Below are 25,024 nucleotides of genomic sequence, written 5' to 3' on the forward strand. Positions count from 1 at the left end.
GTGACTGAGATGTGCTACACTCTCGTTTTCTAAAAACTTCCATTTATTTAACACTTTAGGTAGTTGTTTGCAGGACTGAATCTGTGATGTGAAAGAGATGAAAATAGCTTAATGCGGATTAGAGTACATTTTTCTCATGTAATATATCCCTTTCAGCACATCTCCAGAGAGGGTTTTATACCACAGATATTTCTTGAGGGGACTGAACTGTGAAAGTGTGTGCCCTTGGTATGTGTTTACCTTGGAATAGTCTCTCAAGAGGCTCCTTTCTCAACACAAACAGACTTCTCCATAGACACAAAATTTCCCTGCAGTGCAGATAGAAAACTTTCTAAAAGAACCTTCCTATACGACAATAACTAAAACCCACAAATGGGTTTTGGGGGGGACGAGGGGGCAGAGAGGGAATGCATTTGGCCCCCTATTGCTTCTCCTGCCTTCTGTATGATAACTGGTACTAGAAGCCGCAGCATAGCAGACATCCCCCGGGCAGACCCCACTCTAGGCAGCAGGAAATGGAGGGCAGCAGGAGCTCGGGCCAGTCTCTGAGGGCTCTTACACCCCACTCTGCTCTCTCTGGTATGGCAAAAATCCCCATGAGAGGAGCCTTAAGAGTCCTGGAGTGGGAAACAGAGTGCTCAGGTGCCCTGGCGTGCAGGAAAAGTGGCCTTCCAGAAAACACGCGCGCAGCTCTGCCGGCTCCTGTCACTTCTTGGCTCTCCCACCGCCTTTGCCCAGAAAATCGATCTCGTAGCGTCGCTTTCTGGGTCTCTCTTTCTCCGTACCAGCCCCGGGCTCCTGGGCAGCGCCCACCGTGGTCATCGCGGCCACCGCGAGCTGGGGCGGAGGCAGCTCTGCGGTGACCCCAGAACCCCTTTCCCGTGCCCGAAGGGGCTCCGCGGAGCCCCGGGGCTCGGCCCTGCGGCCGTCGGGGCCGCGCTCGGGGCGGGGGCGCCGCGGCCCCGCCCGGCCCGGCCCCGCTCCGCCCCTCCCCGCGCCCACTCGCCGCCGCCGCTCCGGGACCGAGCGCCGGGGCCGCCGGCAGCCAGCGGCACCGGGCACCGGGCACCGGGCACCGGGCACCGGCCATGGGCCGCGCCGCGCCCCCGCCGCGGGCATGAGAGCGCGGCCGCGCCCCGAGCTGCGCCGCGGGCTCCGCGCGGAGCCGGGCAAGTACCGGGGGCAGCGCCGCGGGCGGGACCGGGGCGGGTTCGCCAGCGCCGCGGGTCAGTGCGGGAGTCTTTCGGCTCTTGGCGCCGGGAGGCTCCGCCGAGGCGGATCGGGAGGCGCTGGACGGGAGGCGGGCGGCGGGCGCGGGGTCCGGTGCGTGTGCGGGGCCGGGGTCGTGCCCGCGGTCGGGACGGGAATGACGCGGGGCTCTGGGAGAGCCGCTGCTGCATCCCGCTGCTGATCCAGGGGAGCTGTCGGGGGTGCGTTCCGTGCGCCCGTGTCGGGATAGAGGGACAGGAGCGGTGCCCTGCCGTCGCTGCCTCGTCCCTTTGCCTCCCCGGCAGCAGCTGCTGAGGGCAGCTGGCGGCACCGGCTGCGGCGGGACAGGGCTGCCCGGGCTTCACGGAACCGCAGCTGCCCTTGGTGATTTCTCAGCTCAAGAGAACAAGCAACAAAATGTTGTATTAGCATAAGGTTAGCCCGAAATAATGGAAAATAAGGGGGGGGAAACTGTAAGCATTTCCCAAAATGCCAGTTTGAAATTCTCAAATGAATCATCCAACACAAACAGTAGCTGAGTGGAACAATTTTCTGTGCAGGGAGTTTACACTGGAATAAATAGCAAGTTCTGTTAAAAAAAATCATAAAAATTTGGAGCTAGTTGTAATACTTGTAATGCTTGCCAGGGGCTGGAATGTGCCCATAGCCAGCAAAATCCTTGTGATCCAGAGTGATGGTTCATTGCAGCTTTTGCTGCAAGTTCTTTAGAACCACTTGCAGTTTTTACCTATGAACCCTACCTAAGACACAGGTGGCTGGATTTCCCTTTACCTTCTAATGTTCTTCCATATTTAGAACCTTCCTTAACATTCATTTTCCTAAGCAGTCCCCTGCCTATTGAAGCCTTTTTCTCACCTAGAGTGTTGCTGTGATGTGGCAACTCCGCATTATCTGCAGACGATGGAAAATGAGGACCTTTGACAGTGCTCTTTGCCTCAGCATCACAGCTAGGGCCTCACTTGCACAACCTGAGCAGTACAGCCATGAACACCTGGTTCTGCAGGAGCACAGAGTCTATATATATTTTATTCCCCAGATGCACAAAGCAGGACCAAGGCTCTCCACCTCAGCCTTCCACTGATGCCTTCAAGGGCCTGGTCATCAGCTTGTCCGACATGACTTTCAGCTCATTGAGCCACTGGTTCTTGATGGGTTATGTATAAATGGGAATGTTCCTGGTCATGACACAGCTGCCAATGCCTCGCTGAGACCCGGCTCACACCCAGCTCCTGGGTAAACTTCCTGGGCCCCTGGACTGTTGCTTTCCAGTGAACAGCTAAAGAGAAGTATTTAGTCTGTGAACCAGAGAGAGGTGTTGAGGAGGCTGCTTTGGTTAGCACAGACCTTTTAAACCTACCCCCCGAGCCTGCAGCTGACCAGTTTTCTCCAAGATCTCACTGCCTGCACAGGCAATAGCTTGGTTGTAGCCCGTCTGTTTATCGCCCTCTAGTGAGGTTCTAAAAGTTAACATGGATTCTTTCCATGAGGAAAATAAGTCGTTTGTCTGTTTAAAAAGATTTACATTTTCTGAGAGTCAATGGCCTCAGGGAATCCCTCTCAAAAATCATACCACACTTTGGATGGTTGCATAGCCTGATTTTGGGTAGGCATGGATACATAAGGATAGTGTGAGTCTCCCCTGCAGTCTCTGGGTGCCCAGCGAAGGTCTTTGAAACAACAGCACTGGACACAGTTGCTTTCTTTTTACCTGTCTTTAAGTGCTGTTGCACTTTAGGTTTTGGCTGAACCCACATGTAGATCATTTGACATGGCTCTGGTCTAGGGGATTGCTTATGCTTCTTGGTGCCCCACCTTCTTTAATTATAATTCAACTGGGCTGGCCCTAGACTTGGGAAGTGGCCTTGTCTTTGCAGAGGAGCTAGCTCCAGGGGCTGGAACTCTTTTAGGTTGTAACCAGGGGAAGTGATTCAATCACCTGTGTGGTCAGACTAGTTTTACTTCACTGGTGTGGTAGATGATGGGAAGGAATGTACCACAAATATGGTTTCTCTTAATTAACCTGAATATGTAGCGGATGCTTGTTCTTCATGATCAGCAGTGAGGGATCTCAGATCCTCTCCTGCTTACAGTCCCTGGGATTCTGATTTGCAGCTCCAATGCAGACATCCTTATGGATCCTTTCCTGGTCCCTAGTGGACAGCATTACACCATACTCCACCTTCCTGCCCCAGGCTCAGGACCCCTCTGTCATGGCAGCACCATCCAAAACACGCCCAGATACCTGTATTTGTTCTGTTCACCTTCATCCATATACTACTCACTCCACTCTTGCCAGTGACACCATTCAGCTCTTGCTGGAGAAGGGGCTCCCAGCAGATCTGAATACAAACACCTCTGAGAATGCCCCCAGCAGCACTCAGCCACTCAGGCTGTTGCCCACCTGTGTCCTGCATCACCTGTGTGCAGTCACACGTATGTCACACTGCACTTGTCTCAAATGAGCACCCTCAGCAGCCTCTGGAGGATGGGCAGTGCATCAGCTGCTTGGCAGCACTGCTCAGGGGACACCCCATCGTGTCAGACTGGGAGCTGGCACACAGAGGTCACCCAGGGGCCATGCTGAAGTGTGGGGCTGTGGTGCACACTGAGCTACATGGATGATTTTCCCACTTAAGTCAGGAAATCTGCCCTGGCATCTCCCTCTACCCCTCTGTGTGCTGCTGGTGAGGGACTGACATCTCCTCAAGGCAGCACCTTCTCCACTTCATCCAGAGGCTGGAAGTGTGACAGTCACTGTGGTTTAAAGCAGTGCTACATACCAATAAAACCCACTTCTATCTTCCACTTCTCTGCATTTCCTCCTGAGGTGTCTTGGAGCTGTGGGAAAAGGAACTGGCACAGGGATGGGTGCTCAGTGCCCATACACTAGGGATCAGCCCTTCTTTGCTTGCGCATAGTAGTGCTCTGCTCATGTTCCCACAGAGCAAATGGCAGGACAGATAAGGACATGAGAGTTTCCAAAACCAGGCACCCATAGTTAGCCCCTTGGAAAACAGCTAGGGTGGAGCCCAGTTTGTGGCATGTGAGAGAGAAATTGAAGCAAAACAGGATGTTTTTGTGATTTAAAACTTACTTTTCATAACTTCTATTTAAAGGCTTGGTTTGGTTTGGAAGTTGTCTGCCACATTTATTGGGAAATTTATAACCCAAAGATCTTTGTGCATGTATTAGATGTGTATGTGCACGTGTCTTTGTGTAGGGGTTGCTTGTGAGGAGGCTACTGCTCAACCTGTGGAAATTTTTCCTCCTGATAATTAGTAAAACTAGTAGGTACTAACAGCTAAGTAATGGCAAATACAAATTCTATGAAGTTCTTCTGTAAATCTTGCTGGATAATTGGTTTTTTTTTGCTCTGAATACCTCAATATCAGAAAGATTGCGTCAAATTATAAAGTGTTTACCAAAGACCCATGAAAATACTCATGACTGGAGGTATCAGTTTATGCATAAACATGTTAAACCCAAGTAATAGGAAATGGGGCATAACAGACAGATTAGGAAGCCTTTGGGGTCATCTGTACCCCACAGTGTCCTGTATTTAGCCTAGTTTCAGCTGATACAGTTTTCACACAGTAGATGTTAAGATAAAAGTGAAAAAGAAACACTGTGATAAATTAAAGCACAGAATAATACATGAATAGTGTAATTGTCTTTAAGTGGAATGTTACTTGAAGTTTTCCAATGCCTGCCCCTTCAGGCTGTACTGGAAATAGAGGCACAGAGAACATCATCTCCAAAAAGCCCCATGGCCACCCTCCAGGTGCTCCTGGGGGTAGGTGAACCTCCATTCCTCTGTCCCTCCTTGCTTCCCCTCTGTCACACAGATCCAGCCCCTACAACCTCTGTGCCTCTGCATGGGGCATGAGGGGCCACTACTCTGTTTTAGCCTTACTCTGGTTGCCAGGGGATGATATACCCACTCTCACCATCCCCATCCTCTGCAGAACTCTGGCATTTTATTACTGCCTTTAAGGGAACAAGATTTTCTGCCTTTGTTGTTTCTTTTCCTTGGCTCATCTCTGAGTTTCTGCAGTGGCTTGCAGCAGTTGCTCCTGTGGAATAATTATAACAGCCTTCTGTAAGGAACCTTATGTGCATAGTAGTGATTCCACTGTTTGTATTTTTCCACCTCTCATGCCATGAAAGAATGGATGTGTTCTTTAAGGCCACATAGCCTGATTTGCATTGGTTCATAGCATTCTTTTTAGTACAAGAATGTGCACATTTCTTTGCTAACCTTGGCAAACTCTCCCATGGCCTCCAGGCTATTTGATCTTCAAGCTTCTCACCAGCCCTGATCAGCTTCTCTCCTTCCCTTTCTCAGCCCACTGGCAGCACTTCAGGCTGTGTTTTCAAACCTCTCCTTTGCACCTTCTGTTTCACATGGGCTCAGCTCACATAACGCTGCTCCCTTCTGCCTTCCCTTTCTTGACCTTTTCTCAGCTTCTGAGCAAAGTCTCTCTCTTGGCCTCTATCTCTGCTCAATGCCTTCCTGCAACTCCAAAAATTGGCAAAAAAGTGTGATTGTTTAACCAAAACCTACTTTTATTTGCCCAGCTCATGTAACTTTAAACTCACATCTCCACTGAAATTCATGATGTTTGGATCCTCAATTGAGGCTAGAATGTCTATTTTTCATTTCAATCAACTGCAGAATTCTGTGGAATTAAATCCTGCAATTCAGCACAAACCTATCCTGGGGTTTGAGAAGTAGTTTGACAGTAAATGCTACTATGAGTGTGCCACACTGATGCTGACAGGCAGATGAGCAAGCAGCATAAGGAGGAAAATGCCTTTCATGGTGCGTGTGCTAGCAGAGATGCTGTTGATTAACCCATTTTTCAGTCAGCCAGCTCTGCGAATGCCATTTAACAACCGCCGAGTCTGTACAATGCTAACGGGATGCTTATAAGGCATAAAGGGATTAATATTCAGCTGTAATGAAATCCAGATGCACAGAGCTGCCTCTTCTCAAAGTCATTTCTCTGGCCAAGCTGCAAATAAAACGATTTAATCATTGTAAATAGATGAGAAGCACCATCACTCAACATGAAGCAACATTCACTCAGTGCTTAAGCTCACAGGCACCGAAGGCTGCTGGCAGTGGCCTGGTGGAGGGGCTGGGGTCACCCACTGACCCTCTGCCTGCAGCAGCATCAGTCATGTGGGGGGAACGTGGGACCTTCCCTGGGGAGAACAATTCAGGCAAGTTTGCATTAGGGCTGGGGGAAGCTTGGAAACCAGACTCCTTCTATCCCTGAGCAAATTCCAAGGCTGTTCTGAGGATGGTGAGTCTCTGGTCACTCTCCCAGGGATGTTATGGGCCACTGGCACCTTGTCCTTGCCCTGGATGTGTGTCTGGGAGAGGTGAGGATTGGAACCAGTGTCATGTGGAGCTAGCTGCACTGTCTGCTCAGGAGACGTGGAGCATTTCTGCCTTGTAAACTGCTTGTGGTTTGCACTTTCTCTTCCTTGTGAAGTTTATATTTTCCTTTGTCACACACCAGATTTGGGTAGTCTGTATTTCAAGCACTGTGAGTTAATTTGGGCCCTAGCAGGGTCTGGACGACCATACTCATGCTCAGAAGCTTTTCATGGAAAGGCTGAAGTAATTCTGCAGCTGAGCAGACCCAGCTGTCTATGAGTTTTTAATTTTTAATATGGTAGGAGGAGGGGTTTTGAACCAAGAGGCAGGGGGAAAAGGAGTTATTTTAAAGACACTAAGGAATGTGTTACATTCTTCTGTTCCTCGGGTTTGGCTGATCTGCAAGTTTTTCATTTTGCCAAAGTTCAATTCAGTGGACTGTTTATTTGCATTTTTAAAGAAAGAACATGATTCTTAATTTACTTTGGCCTCATTGATGAATTTTTATACTGTGAAACCCAGCAAGTTCCCTTCCAATGTTATGTATATACAACTTCACAACAGAAACTTCTACCCCACATTACCAACCTAAATTAAAGGGTCCAAAAGGTTTTATAAAAGTGTGCCCCCTCTGATTTCCCATGTGAGTAGTATCTGTAGTCACCTTTTAATAACTGATGTCATGCTCATTGTCAGAACATACCTCAGCTTAAGGCTAGAGACCATATATGTGTGTAGAGCTGTGTAGAGGTTTTCTTCAGTGCTATAGAGGCAAGAAATCCTTGTGATATATTCCTGGGGTGGCTTTCAGCATTGGTTCAAAGGACAGAAAGGAATGAGGAAAGAGTCCTGATACAAAATTATATCAAAACATGTAAGAGCAATCTGTTGTGATGGAGTTTCACCATGGGAAGAAGCTCTTCAGGAAAACCCCAACAGCTGCTAGCTGTTTGGTCTAATCCATTGTCAATACGTATTTCAAATTTACTCGGCCCTGGACATCAGAATTGTGACAAAACTGTCTGGACCTCCAAGAAAAGGTGAAGAAATTTTGTAAAACAAGATTTTACATTTCTCAATGCTTTCAGTCTCCTGTGCCAGTACTAGAAGGGGGAAGGAGGTGTTTCTTCTTGCAGCTGTTCATGTCTTGCCAGGCCAAATTCTTAAAATTCAGAAGCATGTCTGAATCAACATCAATACTTATTGATCTCTTCCATTTCCATCAAACAGTGATTTGCTGTGCTAGTGACAGAGAAGAGTGTTGCATTTGTGTTGTTCAAAGTTTTTCAAATTGATATTGATGCAAAAAGTACTTTGAGTGTATCCTGTGGATGTTCAGGGCCTATTCCTGCTGCAGGTGATGACTAAGAATCATCCTCAACAGAAGTAAGCATTTTTCGTGCACTGCTTTTTTTATTATTATTATTATCTCAGAATACATAAACACTCCTTTCTTGCTGAACCTAAGATCTGCAGAGAAAAGACCACCTATGGATATTCTCAGCAGAGGCCCTGCCCATAATTTTCAGAGATCCTGTCCACCAACACCATATCAGGGTTGAGACTTGGAAATAGCAGGATTTTTTTTTCTATTCTTGTATTCATCATTTTTCACCTCTGTCTGGTTCTGGGCCCTCAGTGAGGGAGCACAGAGCTGCAGGTGGGCACCATATGTTTTACAGAGGCACAGCTGATGCATGAGAACTGTGGTTTGCCTTCCTAGTTAAAGCCTTTGGGCCCCTTTTCAGGTGCCTGTCTTTGAGTGACAGTTGAGAGTTTTGCTCTGCTTTGGGACCCCGAGCAGTGCCATGTCTTGGGACCAAACATTTGTGCTATTCTCCAGGCATGGGCATTGTTGGTGGATGACAAGGCGAGGCTGTGCTCAGTAGCCAAAAACACAGCCCCAAGGCGTGACAAGTTCCAAGTGTCCTTATTTGGGTTCCAGCCCAGTGCCATTTAAGAATATCCCCATTACATCAGCTGCTCAGAAAGACCTGCTTCAGTCAGGAAGACTGGTGCTCTGTGTGGTGACACTCCCCTCCATGCTTTGCAGGACAACTTCCCTCATTGCCATCCACTGTTGGCATTGCTCCAGACCCCAAGAAAGGCACTGCTTCCCATGGGAGCAGGGAAAAAATACAGCATGGAACAGATTAGTGTGAATTAAGCTAATCCCCAGCCACATCCCTTTCCACCTCCAAGTGGAAAACTCACTTGGGCCTTGGCAGACAATTGTTTCTCCCAGTCTTGCTTATATGGGACACTTTAAAATAAACCAGCAGGGTTCCATTTCTTGGAAGGAAAAGGAAATATTTCAGTGTGTCCTTGCAAACTGATTTACTGCCACCAAACTCTCCATATTTTAAGAAATGTTTTAGTTTGTTTGGAGCTGTGTATTAGCAGCAAGGGAGAGGGAAGCAGTTAGTGAAACATGACAGGAAGATGAAGTTGTGTAAAATGGCTCAGATAAATATTTACACCCAAGTTTCTTAGCTCTGAGTTCACATCAAACCATGGTTCATACAGAGCATGTTTTTTGCTGGGCCTGCTCCATTTTGGAGTCTTCTCCCTTCTCCCTGTCAGGTCATGCTGTCCTGCCTGGCTGGGAGTGAGCTAGAAGGTAGATAGCAGTGCCTAGTCATGACCACTATCATGGGACTGTATCTCTGCTGTATGTGGCATCTTCACACAATCACAGAATGGGTAAGGCTGGAAAGGACCACATTGGGTCTTCTGGTCTATCCTTCCTGCTCAAGCAGGTTCATCCCAGAGCACAATGCACAGGATTGTGTGCAGACAGTTCTGGAATATCTCCAGTGAGGGAGACTCCACACCCTTTCTGGGCAATGTGCTCCAGTGCACACAGAACCTGCATAGTAAAGTTCTTCCTCATGTTCAGATGGAACTTCCTGTCTTCCAATTTCTGCCCATTGCCTCTTGTCCTTCTGCTCAGCACCACTGAGCAGAGCCTGGCTCCAGCGTCTGACACCCTCCCTTCAGGTACTGATAGACATTGATGAAGTCACCTCTCAGCTGTCTCTTCTCAGGACTGAACAGACTCAGCTCCCTCAGCCAGTCCTTGTAAAAGGGATGATCCAATCTTCTTCCCCTGGCTGAGAACTGTGCAAAGAGAGGGAAACCAGTGTAAAAAAAAAACAAATCACAGACCAGGCTTTTGTTTTGGTCCTAGAATTCCAAGCATTCACCTTTAAGAGACACTTGGAGAAGAAGTGGAGGGTTTTCAATCTTATTCTGAGATGGGCAGGAAACCAAGGCTGAGAAGGAAACACATCCCTTCCACGGAGCTGATGGCATGATGTAGGAAGGAGTGTAGCTTTTCAAGGCAGTACCAGCCAAGACCAGGTTGGCAGACTGGCACAGCACCCTGATGAGACGCAGGGCAGACAGCTGGCTTGTCTCCCAGTGGGTGCCCTGTGATGGATTTCCCATTTGAAGTGAGGGGAAATAGCTGCAGGACAACAGCTGCTGGAGCCCCTGCTAAAACTGTTCCAGCTTGAGGGGTCACGTTCAAGCTGTACAGTTCTCTGAGTGGCAGATAAAGACCAGGAGCAGGGGTGAAGGAGACAGCAGCCATGTGAGTGCACTTTTCCCTAAAACTCATTTAAAGTGTAAATCCACATACAATGGCAAGCCTAGGTTTTTTCAGTTCGTATAACCGAATGCCTGATTCCCTTTTATGCACTGAACAATTTCCCCTTCTGTTTTGTTATCTTTCTCTAATGGCATTTTTAACTAGAAATGCAACAGCAGTCTGACATGGGTACGTGGTAGGAGCATCCAAGTCTCACATGAACAGAGCAGGAGGCAGCAGTGTCCCACATTATCTCATTAAGAGACTTTCATAGGAATGCCTCTGCTAATGTAAACTCATTATCAGATAGAACAGCAGCAGCTGTTTTCATACGGATGGGTCCAAGTCCAAGTGATGAATTGTTTCTCTACTCTTAAATGGGTTCTTAAGTATTTTTTTGAATGTTGCCTGAGAACTAAGTGGCCATGTACTACATTTATACAGTAACTTTTGCCCTGTTCAAGTAGATTCCTAGCAGCTGTGCTCTACTAATCAACAGCAGTGATCTGCTATCTACTCTGACACCATGTGCTGATACTGTGATGAGAATATTTGTAAGAAGATAGCATTTCCTAACATGTATGCAAAAATAAGAATAATTTTGATGTTGCAGGCTCTGAACAATCTGTGATGCTCCAAATAATCAAAGACATTGTGGCCCATGTTTTACTCTCTCTTTACCAACATAAGCCTCCCTGACAGTTATGAATGTCAGCATGAAATGGACTCTTGAGTCCACAATTATAAAAATTGGAGTGTTTCTTTTGAAGAGCGTATTATACCCTTTCATCATCTTTGCAGCTGGGAAATGGCCGGTTTGTCTAACAAGGGGAGAATGACACTGACAGCTTAATGCTTCACATAAAAGATGTAACAGAACATGGCAGCTAAGAGTGTTGGGAGCATAAAATTTCCCTTGAAAGTGTGAACTGGGTGCAGCAACCCCACCCTAAAACGCTGAGGATTGAAGAAAGCAACAGGGTGCTTTCAAAGAAAGTGTTATCAGTGTTTCTGAAACAAATATTTCAATTTACATTTTGCAGAAAAATAGCCCTGTTAACTTTTTTTTATTATCTCTGTATGGCAACTAAACCAAACAGCGTCATTCCAGTGCCACAGGCATTGCAAACTTTGACCAGATATTGTCAGAAGGAAAGTCCACCCTGTGCTAAGCAGATGTCATTATTTTTCAGCTCCATCCCACCTTAACTATCTAGAGAATAACATTCGAGTGCAGAGGTCAGTGGGGGGGGGGGGGAAAAACCCACTGCTGGTGGCCAGCTGAGCCGATAGCATAGACCATACATGGATTTGGAATGAAGGGCATCAGACTCACAACTTCCTCGGTGCCAAGAAACACACAGCTAAAATCGGCAGCTCAGAGATGAGTAATGCACAAACATGGTCCAGAGTGTTAGAAGTGTTCGAGTACTTCCAGAGTATGTTGAGTAAATGAGCATCTGTTTCCATGGCACCAAAACAGAGATCACGCCATGTCCTTCAGCAGTTTTCTGATTCCATGCCCAGTGAGTGAGAGCAGAGCTGACCTCCAGGAAAAGCACTCCCTGGCTCCAGTGTGGAGGAGCACAATGAGGTTCCCTCTTCACCTACAAGCAATGCTCGTGGGCAAGGGCTGCCCAGTGGTGCTGGCAGCCAGGTGAACCTGGCTGGGAGCCACCAGCCACCCCTTCAGAGCCCAGACGCCTCTGCTTGAGCCCAGCCTTTGGGCAGGAGGGTGAGGGAGCTCCAACATCAGACAGAGGATGTGTAATGCTGCTTCTGTGTAGTGAGATGGGAGGGGGTTTTTTTTCAAAAAAATCATAAAACTGTAGAGCTTAGAAATACCCTATGTTCAGAGTGCATTTACATGGCACTGTGAGAACACTCAGGGTGTTAGACTCTGTCCTGGTCCAGCAGTCTCTTAAGAAAATATCACTTACATGGGCTGGCCCATACACATTCAAATTGTTTGAAATTAGGTATAGAGCTAGGTTCTCCCATGGCAGAGAGGGAGCACACTGTTTTCCTTGGTATGCCTATTGAAACCAAAGGCAGAACAATTTATTATTCCTCTATTAAATATGCAAATCAAGTACGTTAACCCTGAAATTATGCCAATAAGCTGTGTCAAATTCCCTCAATCAGATGATCATTTCAGAGTGGCCAAAATGATTGCCTTACCTGTAATCTCAGGGATGTACTCCAGAGGTGACTGGCTAGGATCAAAGAGACTTTGGTTGAGCTCTTGTAAAGCAGTTTTTTTGTTTGCCTAGAGTCTTTTTGGGGTCAGGCAGTGGACCTCTGGGCAGCTGACAATCTCGGCATTTTTTTTCAGAGAGATCAAGTATGGGGAGTACCTTGTGTCCTGCAGTCACAGAATTTCACTGGAAAGTCACAGTGCTGTCTTTGTTAGACTGGGGTAGCCCAGTACTTGCTGGAGGTGGTGCTGTAGGGCAGGTCCTCAAACAAGGCTGCTTGAAAGGCATTGCTGCTACCATTTAGAAATGGTCTGAAAGCCTCCCCACTGGTCAGCAGAAGAAACCCACCAGTACTGACTCCTTGAAATTTATTCCAAGATAAATGTCCTCCTACACTAAAACTCCATCGTGTATATCTTCAGTGCCAGTTGTACCCCAGAAGAGAGTGGTTTTGGAGTGCCCAAAAGGACTGCCTTACCCATAGCGAGGCATTGTGTGCCGCGGGATTCTTTGGCACAGAGGATGTTATCATGAGCAAGGGTTTATTACAATGCCATTGAAGACATTGGTGTAATCTGCAATGTCCCTGGCACTTCATCAGCTCACCCTGTCCTCATCAGTGACCTCTGCAGCTGGCAGCTGCTGGTGTTTGCCCCCAGGCACCCACACCCATCCTCGCTTCCCACCTTGAGATAGTGCATGACTGATGCTTTGCTGCATTATGTTTGTAAGAACATTTTATTCTATTAAGGCACTTCCAGAAGCCAGATGTTCTGTTTTAGTAGGGACTTCCTTTTTTTTAAAACAAGCATTTCTGAGCTGATGTTATTTTTATTCAGTTCTCCTTGTGAAACTTCCAAAAACAGATTTTTTGTTTGGCAATGTCATAGCAGGGTATGAGGGAGAAATTGCTGTCCATCTGCCTCTGTCTACATATGTTCATGTACCAGGGAACCTACTCAGGGGGCACTACTGATATTGCAAACCTGAATATTCATGTATTAGGAAATCAATTTATTAAATCACACATACAGGCCCACTCCAACTTTGAGTTATGTAATCATACATTCTTTTTCACAAGGTCATCTGTGCTTTGGAGGCCTCTGTTGGACCTATCAGGCATGGAGTCAGGAGTCTGTTGTAGAAAGCTCTAGCCTGTAGGATTCCCAGGTCCTTGGCTGCAGAAATCTAAAGGTGTCTTGTAAACTAAATGAGGGATGAGGAGGATGTCCCTTCCCTGGCAGCTGGACCCCACTCCAGCCTGTGCCATGGATTTCCTTTCTGAACAGCATTAAATCACTTCCAGCAACTTTTATTTTCTCACACAAACCCCTGGAGAGACATGCAGCTGTGCTGACCTCCTGCAGCTCCAGAGAGGGTAAACAGAAGCAAATACTTCAAAACAGCCCCAGCCAGCCTTCCAGTTTGCTCTGAAAAACCAGACACAACGTGATGGTGAACACCAGTCATGCAAATCGACTGAAATGGCTCTGTCCTTTGTGTTTCCATCACTGATATGAGGATAATACCATCCTCTGACATCACAAGAATAGTAATGTCATTAAGGTGCTGAGCTGTAACAGCCTTGCATCTTCAGAGATGGGGCCAGTGAGCTCACATGCAATGAATGCTTTCACTGTTCAGCACAGACCTTGAAAAGTATACAGTTAACAAAAGGAACATACTTTCCCCATAGGAGCTCTCCCTCATCAACCAGCAATCATGGTTTCTTTTTTTCTTAGCGTTTTTCATATTTTGTAACATTCAGAAGTCAAAAGATCAGTAAGTCTCAACATGCTCTGAACTCCCTGGCACTTAAAGCACCAACATAGGCAAATGCTGAAATTAGAAATGAGCCACGGGACAGATTTTCCCATGCTTACTAATCAAGAGTCACTGATGTAAGGATTTCTCTCCCAGGCTAAAACCTCTCATCTTTCTCCAGCACAGAATTTATTTAGCAAATAAAAGGAGACCTGTGACCTCTGTATATGTTGAGTTGGATAGTTTTAATTTCTAATTCTCAGGTCTCACGTTTACAGTCACCCCAGCTCTGTGTTATACAAGACTTGGTGGCTGTGGCTGTTAAAAAAGACTCAAGTGTCTTGAGGTTAGGCTGCGTGGAGAGGGGCCTGGTAACAACCTGTTTGCTGAACCTGTGAGTCATGGAAAACGAAAAAAGAGAAAAACATACTAAGGAACCTCATCCATTCCTCCAGCTGATAAAACACAACTCCCTGGAGTATTATATGCTCTTCGTATCTTTGTCTGGTCCAGTTTTAAATTGTATTTCTATACCTTTCCTTAACAAACGATTCCATGACACGAGTGTTTGGAAGTTTTTCTTGAACTTCATACTTCGGGTTTTTTTCCTCTGTTTATTCATATAATTACTTTAAGATTTGGCTGTGAAAACATAAATGTGAGAGTTGGCCAGTGTTTTAATGATCAGAAAGGGGAGGGAGGTGCCTGACAGCACAGATCATGGCTTTCAGTACTGAAATTTAGTGATTATTAGCTAGACAAAAAGTAAATTTTTGTCTAGTGAATGAGCAGGTCAGCTTCCAAGATGGTCAGGCTAACTTGAACGTCTTTTTGTCTTGCAGAAGATGAAGCCCATTGTCCAAAGAAGACGATCTACCTCATCTGCCATTACTAAAGCTCTTGGCAAATCAAAGTCCCATTCCAGGTAGAAAAAATACCTTTCTGACTCCTATTTCCATCTTTCAGAAGTTTTTCTTTACTACCAGCTTGGGTAATGGAAAGCTGCCCCCATGCCTGCATCTCCATCGAGGATCTGCTGATGATTTGCTCCTGCAGTGTGAGGCACCAGGAGTGTCAGCAGACAGAGTCAGGGGGCTACATGCCAGACATGCACATCTGCTGAAACACTGAGTGTTCTAGGTTAGCCCTGAGCTGAGCACCTCAGTCCAGTGGGAGCTGAGTCCTCCTTGACCTCATCCCCTGCTGCAGCACTGTGTCACTGCTACAGACAGATAAGGGGATACCATGGTCCTTTCTGCTCTGATAGCAGTCTTTTAAATAACATTTGCTGAGGGATTTGTTTAGTTTGATTTTTTTCTTTCTTAAGAAAGAGAAAATAAAGCTGAACTGATTGACACTTTGATCTGGACCAGCCCTCCTGAAGAATATCCCTTCTGTATCACACCATTGGTGATCAATGCACAGTACAGCCTGCTTCTCTGGAATGAGGGATGGGGGGGTGTCAATCTCACAGGATGATTTAATGTGAAGGACATGACTGATTTTCATTCGGTTGTCATTTGACAAAGTTATGTGACTTCTTTTTCCTTCCTCCCACTCCCTCTAAATTGCAGTAGGGAAAAAAAAAAAAGTGAGGAAGAGAAGCAAATTTTTTACTTTATTTGGCTGGAGAACATACTCATGAGGGAGGGAAGCATTAAATGTTTCTTGTGATGGATTGTCATGGAGGGAGCTGGTCCAATGCCATCTTTGCTTAGGCCATGAAAGCATCAGTGAGATTTTTTTTTGCTATCCTGCCACTGTGTTTATAAAGCTGGGTAATCCTCCAATTTTAGGAAGTCCACTGCTTGGGATTGTAAGATGTTGTGGCTCCCACTGGTCAGCTGATGGACATGGAGAGCTTTTAATATCATATCTAAAGGTGATTCTCACTTACAGCCCCACAGCTGCATAAGTCAAGGACTTACTTGGTGGTGGCTGTGCAGGAGGGAAAAGGGAATTTCTGTTCGCCAGAGTGCAGGTGTTCCTGTGACTGGGGGAGGATTTTAATAAAGCAGCTGCTGGCTGGTTCAACCTCACTCCTGTGAAATCAACTGAGTTCAGTTATGAGGCCAGTGGAAATTGAGTTAAGACCAACATGTCAAAAATACTACACTTACAGCTCGTGTGGTTTTTTATTTGTTTGTGTAGAGTGTCCTCAGAGTAGAGGGTAGGGCAGTGGAGCAGTAGAGGATGGAGCAGAATTGCTGAGGGGTGAAGGGAAGGCAAGTATCCTTGCCTGCAAGCATGATACACATTTCTGTCTATGTGTAGAGACAGGAGGATCTCTGTCAGGTTTTCTCTGTGTCAGTCTAAGGCCATGTCTCAGAGGTTCACAAATTAAGTCAGGCTCAGGCACATGAACACACTGTGTGAACAGGAACTCTTCCATGTTCACGCAGCATATCCCACATGCTGAGACCCAGAAATGGCTGTGGGAGCTGCTGTGTGCCAGCTGACCTGAGCCCGGAGCAATGCGGAGGAGGTGCTCTGTGGGGTCCTGAGGTGCAGGCAAGGAAATTGCACTTGGCAGAGTTCTTCCTGCTGGGGCAGCATGGGGAGAGGGTCTGTTTCAATCCCCATGTTGCCATGCTGACTGCAATCAACACGCAAAATCCCTCAGGGATTTTTGGAAATGGTCAGCACCTATATCAATCTCAGTGGAAACAACAAGCTGGATGGCAGCCAGGCAAGCCAGAATCAGATGTCTGGAATTAGATGAGTACATGCAGTTCATTTTTTTTTTTTTTTTGCTGCAACTCTTGTGCTGACAAATTGTTCAGTCTGGATGGAAAACATGCGCAGAAAGGGCAGTGCCCTCACACCCAGCTGAGCCACGCCATGAGCCATAGGCTCTCCATGTTCAAGTCACAGCTCACACACATGTGCAGGAAGTAAGTCTCTTACTTGAGTGAGAAATTACTCAAAAACTACTATTTCAGCACATAATCCCAGAAGATTTGGTGGGAGCATTCTGGGCATTTAGGCAGTTTTCCATCTAAGGCTGCTGAAGTTAATTGTGCAGAGGCAGGTGAAGGTGGGTCATAATAGAGAGGGATAGGGGCTGGGAGAAGCACAGGGCTATCTGGCTTCTCCAAAGCAGATTCCTGTGTCCAATCACAAACCCTTCTAAGGAAAGCTTCTGACAAAGTTTTATGATTTTTCTTACTCTTCCAGGGAAACTACTCTTTCCTCTTCCAATTTAGACAATGGGCTGCCAAGTGGGATGTTCAGCAGCCCAGGCTCCACCTTCATCCTGGATGATCGAGTGCAACTAACTGTGGGCCTGCAGACCCAGGAAAGACATCTGATTTTGTTCAGTGATGTGCTGGTCATTGCCAAATCCAAGTAAGGGGAATTCCCACTCATTTCTTTTCCCCAGTAGGTGCTGTTGAAACTAGGCTCAGCACGTGGTGGGATTTTTGGGGCTGTCCTGTGCAGAGCCAGGTGTTCGACTTAAAAATCATGTGGGTCATCACCTTCCAGCTCATGGGATTCTGTGATTCTGTGAGGCTCTGATCTATTTGTGGAGCACCCAACAGCCTCCAAAACAATGCGTCTTTGGAAATGTGGATCTAAAATGTGGCCTGTCCCCCTTCCACCTTCACAAATTATTCTTGGTATTAATGTTTCACTCTATTTGTCTGAAGAAAAAAGTTGTCTAATCAGTTTTGCCCATTTCCTTATGAGGTTGCTTGAAGATACACCACGACGGCAAGAGGTAGAAGGACAAAACTGACTTACAGTCTGACCCCTTCTGTCATGTAATAAATTAAAAGCTCTAACTGCATCTCCATGACTTGAAAGGAGCATAATCAAACTCTGGAGGTCTAAGTGTTATTCTCTGACCTAAGGAATTAATAATTTCCATTCCAGATCCTCCTCCAGCCTGAAACTGAAAAAGCAAGTGCATCTGAGTGAAGTGTGGACTGGCACCTGTCTCAGCGAAGTGACAGAGAAAAAGATGAGTCCTGAGAATTCGTTTGTCATTGGCTGGCCTATCACCAACTATGTTGTCACCTTCAGGTATCTTATCTGACATCAGACCTCCCTCTGCATCCCAGTAGCTATTCAGGCCTCCCATGTGTCAAGTGAAACAATGACTGAGGCTAAAGGGCCCATTTCCTTTTCCATTTCCTTACCCTGAAACCCGGGTAACCTGTGCTGGCAGCAATAGTTCCAGGAACAGCAGACATTGGGAAGGAAATACTAGGAGAAAGAAAATACCAGTTAAAGGTCACTGCAAAAATAATGAGGGCCCACAAGATGAGTTAACTCCAACTTCACAGAAAGGGATTTGTCCCTTATCTGAATACTCACCAGTCTGACAGGAAACCTGGTCCCTGGGACTTTTTTTGTTATTATTACTTTTGTTATTTGTTAAAATAGAATAGAAGAAGGAAAGGACTGTGCTTTTGTTCCAGGGCTTTGCAGGAAGCAACTTTGACTTACAGCCATATATAAATTAAATTGGGTAGAATTTCCAAAGGCTGTTACCCATTCAGCACTTGTTTGATGATCTGTCTCCCTTTTTGTCTTCAGCTCAGCTGATGTGAAGGAACGATGGCTGTCAGCATTACTGTGGTAAGTGACCCTCCTTTCATCCTCCTTCCAGGTGGTTCCTCTGCAGTCCTTAGAGGAAACTGCCTGCCAAATTGTGCTCTGATTTTCACCATGTTAAGTGCCTTAGTACTGTTTGAAAAATCCACCTTTGAAATCTGAATATAGATGTCCCTAGGAGAGTGCAAAATTTGTGTTAACAGTTGGGGAAAAAGGAGATCCATCAAAAGATGATATGGTTGCAGCATCCTTTTTCCTTTGGAGCTGGAAGTCAACTTTGCTAATCAGTGTGGAACTGTCACAAGTGTTACTGATTCTTCAGAGGTTTTTTGATTTTAACTAAATTTTTTATTATGTCGCATCTAGAGGCTACAGCTTTTTCTTTTTCTTTTATGTTTTATACGTTGCTTCCACTAACACCCAGACAAAAGTGTTTATATAGAGACAAAGAGGGAAAAAAAATCTGATTTGTGGAGAACAATAGTGATTCTGAGGGAACACTGGAAGTTATTATGCAGGACATATCTACCTGCACTGAAGTACTGCATGTGGGAGATTGTAAGTCTTTGTGCTCCAGGTAGATAAAGAAGTCAGTAAGAGCATGTGGCCTCACTATGGACATTAATTCATATATATCATAATTAATCTGTATTTATTACTGTGCTAAGAAGAATGTCTCATCCAAATTTTAGGGCCCTTCTAAAATTTAGTTGGGAAATTACATCCCTTCTCCTTTTCTTTGACTTTCAGGCATATCAATGAGGTAAAACAAAATGAGTATCTGAAGAATCTGACCCTTCAGATTGCTGTGCTTGATGATGACAGCTGTTCTTCTGTAAGTAAAGCTAAGAACCTTCTCATTAGATCAAGATTACACAAGGGCCTGTAGAGTAGGGGAAGGAATGCAGGGCCATGCTGGTATTCCAGTTTCAAATTCAAGTCTCAGCTAAAAAGATTTAGAAGGTGTGCATCTGGATATCTGCATCCTTCCCACTTGGAAGCCCACTGGGAGAGTTTTGGTTTAAGAAATGAGGAAGTAGCCAGACCCTTATCAAACAACACTTAATTTTTAAGATTATTCTTCACCTCTGACTTCTTTTCTCTTTTCCTTTTGCTTCACTTCAAAATTCACGAACAGTTTGTGGCTGAGTGTCACAGTCAATTCCTCTTTCCAGTGCTATGTATTGAGGATATTGATCACAGAGTCACTGGTGTGTTGACCTGAACTAATTTACCGGAGTGTGTCCCAGTCTAGCACACATTTTTTGGCTTCATGCCGAGCTTGGTGAGTCACATTTGCCTCCTGGGTATCCTTCCCTCAAAGAGTGACCCCTGACACTCATGGTTGATGAGGCCTGCCATGTTCCATCATCACCCTTTTGAGTGACAGTGACACTATAATCAGCCAACATACTCGTGGGATCTAACAGAGTATCTGAGCACCACCCACCTTCTGTGATTTCTGCTGAATGAAATCTTTGGATGGTGTAATAGACCCAGGACAGAAGTAGTGGAGAATAGCTTTCACCTTGTATAGCTATCATCCTTTCTGGTGTAGTTCAAATTTGTACAGCTCATCTGACCATGAACATTTACTAAAGACAGTCATTAGACAAAGATATGACATTTTCCCCAGATTTTGAAGTTACAAGGAACTGCAACCAAACTTCTCACCTTTGTCTTAGCTTCCTGTATTTTCTCTGTTTGTCTTTCTAGACTACTGCAGTCAACGTGTCCAATGTGGAAACTGCAGAGAGTGTGATGAAGAAGACCCTTCTACAGCTTGGGCTCCCTGTAAGTGGCAGGTGACAGATCTTAGCTAAGGATGCTGGCAACATCTGGTTCAGAGGACAGTGTGGGTGTGGATAAGTGTAGATTTGCTGTCTGTTGCTTTCTGAGTGGAGGACAACCTCATGGACCTTCACTCTGGCACTTCTCAACTAACATTTTTCTCTTCTTTGTTCTTCACCCAACAGGGCAGGACCAGTGAACACCACCTCTGGGTGGTCTCAGGAAAAGATGAGCCTGCTTACCCTCTCATTGGTAAGAGCCCTCTCATATTGAACATCATTTTGGTGGTTAATTCTGGCACCAGAGGAACAAGCGATAAATTATATTAGCGTATGTGGCAGAGACACATCACAAACATTGCACTCTTCACTTAAAAAACAATGGTAGGGACACTGTTGCTGATGTAAGCTGTGACATCAAGTTGCTGTGAGATGTCACTTGGCTTTTATCATCTCAGCACCCACATTTAATCAAACCATGGTGATACCTTTGAAAAACTTAACACTTACCTCCCTGCAAACCTGTTCATTTCTGGGTGGGAGCCCATCACACTTTTCAGGAGATGCTCCAAATAAATGGGAGACCTTTAAGCTGCCCCAATACCTTCTTTGCAGCAGATGTGATGCAGGGGTAGAACATGCCTCAAAGCCTAATTCAATCTCTCTAGGTGCTGTATGAGCCTGCAGGGCTGCAGGCTTGGAGGCTGGTCATACTCTGCTGCTCAGCTTTGCAGCATCTTCTCACAGTCAGAGCAGGAGGCCAAGGGCAGCCTCAGCCCACCTTCACTGTCTCTGATAGAGGTGTCCTCTGATCTCTGTCAGACAGAGTATCTCCTGACACTTCCCAGACCCTTTCCCTTTGGGCTCTGTCAGAGCCAACTCAATTGCTGCAGTCAGGTGATCATTCAGCAAGAGTGTGTGAAATCTAGAGGAAAGCACTTTGGCAATTGAAAGAAGCAGATTTTTAGATGATCTATTAATGATTTAAAACCTCTAATTAGGAAGCTAACATGTTTATCCTTCTTTTTTAGTGCTTACTTAGTTTTCATTGCATTTCAGTTCACAAATAATGAAACTGCTTTCCACACAAAATTTTGTATAATATTGAAAATCCAGTTGGTTGCATTTGGGTTGTTATCTTCTGAACTGTTACCTTAATCCAATAATAAATTGACCTCATAAGCACATGTGGGCCACTTGCATCAATGCCTTTGCAGGCTGTTTATTTGAAAACTTTCCTTTTTAACAATTTGTGTTTAGGTTTTAGATACTCCTCAGGCTTGAGGAAGGGTAGGTGTGTATATGGGAGCCTCTAGGATAATCAGAGTGGAGGAGAGTGCTACAGATCTGCAGGGGCTGATTCCAGAAAAAGAAGAAAGACTTTAAACTAAACCACTAAATTTTGTCTCTTAAGTTCTAAGCATTCATCATGGAGATCACCAAAGCTAGAATTTTTCAACAATAGTAAGAGGTTTTGCCATATCTCTGTATCTTTGCTTGCTCTTTACACAACTCTCCTCAACAGGGCATGAGCATCCCTTCAGCATTGCCTTGAGCTGTCTCCGTGACTCTGCTGACCAGCAACAAAGAACCAACAATAACACTCTTCTGGCTGATGGGACAGAGGCTTCCTTCCTTGCTCAGCTCCCAAAAGAAAAACAGTGTCAGTTTGTCCTGAAACCCAGACTCCAAGCTCCAGTGCAACTGAGGAGAGGTAGGGGCTGTAGGATTGTGGTACAGCCAGATAGAGACTTTATTGCTCTCCAGTGCAGTGCTGAACTCGTCGGGCATCATAAATGATGCATCCCAGAATTGCTCTCATACCTTTTGTAAAGTAAAAAGGAAAATACTGCAGAGAGGTGAAATTTCTCTGTGCAAATGTTCAGACTTAGCTTTCAGTCCTTCTTTGGTCTTCAGCTGCAAGTCATTGCAATGGAATCATAGAAAATGCTGAGCTGGAAGAGAACCATCAGTATCATCGAGTCCTGGCCCCGTACCCAAGAACCCCAACCATCCACTTAGAGTATTGTCCATACAGTCCTTGAACTCAGAGAGCCTTGATGCTGTGACCACTGCCCCAGAGAGCCTGTTCCAGTGCTCAGCCACTCTCTGGGTGAAAAACCTTTTCCTGAGATCTAACATAAATCTCCCCTGACTCTGCTTCCTGCCATTTTCTCAAGGCCTGTCACTGCTCACAAGAGTCAAGTCATGGTTGCACTGCAGAGACAGCAAGGTTCCCTGAACAATGGTGATTGAGAGTTTTGCTGATGGTTGAGAAATGAACACGTAATTTCACTGTTGTATATTGCCTAACCATCCCCATTAAGAGTGCAGGTGGGGTAGAAAGTGCTTGTTTTGCTGGGAACTCTGTCTCCACTGTAGATCACTCACTGTCCAGCCAGAGGACAGACAGGTGAGTAATGAAGGTCTGTGCTTCCTTTCAGAGTCCATGCAGAAACACACTAAGAGGAAGAAGTCCTTGATTGACTGGGCTCTGCGCCGTAGCACCAGCACTCCCACAGGCAGCCCTCCTTCACAGTCACCTACCACACCACGGAAACTCTTCGGCCTGTCTCTGTCCTCTGTCTGTCCTGATGGAATCCTTCCCAAGCCAATCATGGTAAGCAGCAGCCTGGACTCCTTGTTGTGACATAAACTTGATGTATTTAGCCCAAAATTTAAAGCAACTTGCAGCATTTATGAGGACTGAATGGGGAAGAGGACCATCCTTTACTTGTGATCCAGACTCAGCTCAGTAACAAGGGTGGGAGGAACTCTCCCCTGGGTAATCCCTATCACTTCATTCGCAGACGTCTGTCCTGTTTCAATGGGTGTCTTCAGGTCATCACCAGGTGACAATGGGCAATGTCAGTGGATCCTGCCATCTATGTAGCCTAGAACTCACTCACTGCAAGAGTCCCCTGGGCTCAAACTTTTCACAGGATAAGTGTGCCCACATGAACTGTATCTGCAGCTTGGCTGTCAGGTTCTTGTCCCTGGTTAGATCAGGATAAATCTCTTGTATTATTTTCTTCTCATTACTGACTTGGTCTTCTGCAAATTATGTTACAAAGCATGATCTATAATATATACAAACAAGAGGGTAAAGTGTTAGGCTGTAAAGTACATCTGGGTTTTCTCATCAGGATATGCTGCTCCTGTTGTACAATGAAGGTCCCTCTACTAGGGGCATTTTCAGACGTTCTGCCAATGCCAAGACTTGCAAGGAATTGAAAGAGAAGCTGAACTCTGGAGATGATGTTCAGGTGGATGGAGAGTCAGTCTTTGTGGCTGCAGCTGTCATCACGGTATGTTTAGACTAATAACTCAGCTGTCTGGGCTAATGGTACCTTCCTTCTCTGAGGAAGCAATGAGTCTTTGTGGGCAGGGAGGATTTCAGGGGAACAGAAAGCATTTTCCAGCAAGGAACATCTTCACCTGATGGCTTGGTGTGGCTGTGTACACAGTGGTACCTGCCCAATACAGTGACACTGGTTTTCACATGCAGCCCCACAGGACAAAGTTACTTTGGCACCTCCCTGTATCAAATCACCCCCAGGGAGTAATACAGTGAGGTCCATCTGCAAGGCAGCCATGATGTCTGTGCAGTGCCAAATAACATGACAGATGCTGCACTGACAAATGCATAAAACCCTTTAGTGGCAGCAGCACAGGTGTTCTTTGTCATTTCTGAATCAAGGAAGAGGCTGCAGAAGGTTTGGGATGACTTGTGCCACTTGAGGGCAGCTGCTCTGGGATCCTCAAAACAGGAGCTGACCTGTGCTTTCTGGACCCCTAGCTTTCACCCTTTGATCAGCCAGCAAGCACCAGGGAAAGTAGCTGCTAAATCCAAGCAGAGGGGTTGTGGTGGGTGGGGGATGAAGTTTGTGATAAGATCCATGTTTCAGTAAGGAAAAGGCTACATTTTGTACTGGCAATTAAATCTGGTCAGAGTAATTTAGGTATCAAAGTATCCAGAAAACATCCTCTTTTTTTCTTCTTGGCCTGATATTCAGGCACTTCCCAACACAAGACATACTTTGAGTTGTTGAATAGTCCCCTGAGAAAAACCAGCAGTCCTCCTAGCTAAGAATTGTTTCAGAGAGATCTGCAGAGCCTCAGGGCTGAGTCCTCTGCTCTGGAGGTCACTCCTGCTCTGGAGAAGGGGCAAAACAGGAGGGCTGCCTGTTCATCCCGCAGTGCTGCCATAGAAGAGCCTGAGGAAGAGAGTTTGGTGGGCATGGGAGGGGAGAATAAACATGTTTGTGTAGTGTCTTGTTTTATCTTGCGCTTAATATGAATAAACAGTGACTATATGCATTGTGAAACTGAAACCAGGAATTCAAAACTGACCAGACTGCTCTGCATATATATATTTAATTCAGGATTTTCTCCGAAATATACCTGACAGTGTTCTATCCTCAGACATGCACGGACTGTGGATGGAAGCTGTGGACACAGAAAATCGGGCACATAAAATTAAAGCTATCAAAAGGTTTGTAAA

The 25,024-nt window shown here is 45.8% G+C and overlaps 1 protein-coding gene across 3 annotated transcripts in view; it reads left to right on the forward strand.

The window, feature by feature from the left end:
* The first annotated feature begins 1,026 nt into the window (after positions 1-1,026).
* The window catches only part of LOC136374196 (rho GTPase-activating protein 20-like), a 30,654-nt gene continuing 6,656 nt past the window's right edge, over positions 1,027-25,024 (forward strand). Inside the window, exons 1-12 of one of the 3 annotated variants that reach the window (XM_066339459.1) lie at positions 1,027-1,169; positions 15,013-15,095; positions 17,348-17,518; positions 18,047-18,196; positions 18,713-18,754; positions 19,481-19,565; positions 20,447-20,524; positions 20,707-20,773; positions 22,046-22,234; positions 22,965-23,140; positions 23,667-23,828; positions 24,906-25,015. In XM_066339459.1, the coding sequence (XP_066195556.1) occupies positions 15,016-15,095; positions 17,348-17,518; positions 18,047-18,196; positions 18,713-18,754; positions 19,481-19,565; positions 20,447-20,524; positions 20,707-20,773; positions 22,046-22,234; positions 22,965-23,140; positions 23,667-23,828; positions 24,906-25,015 (1,310 nt within the window). In that variant the 5' untranslated portion in view covers positions 1,027-1,169; positions 15,013-15,015. Of the gene's footprint in view, positions 1,174-9,915; positions 9,935-15,012; positions 15,096-17,347; positions 17,519-18,046; positions 18,197-18,712; positions 18,755-19,480; positions 19,566-20,446; positions 20,525-20,706; positions 20,774-22,045; positions 22,235-22,964; positions 23,141-23,666; positions 23,829-24,905; positions 25,016-25,024 lie in introns of those variants that run through there. The other 2 variants (XM_066339460.1, XM_066339461.1) reach the window with 2 other exon arrangements.

This window comes from Sylvia atricapilla, chromosome Z (genome assembly GCF_009819655.1).
Source record: "Sylvia atricapilla isolate bSylAtr1 chromosome Z, bSylAtr1.pri, whole genome shotgun sequence".
NCBI lineage: Eukaryota > Metazoa > Chordata > Aves > Passeriformes > Sylviidae > Sylvia > Sylvia atricapilla.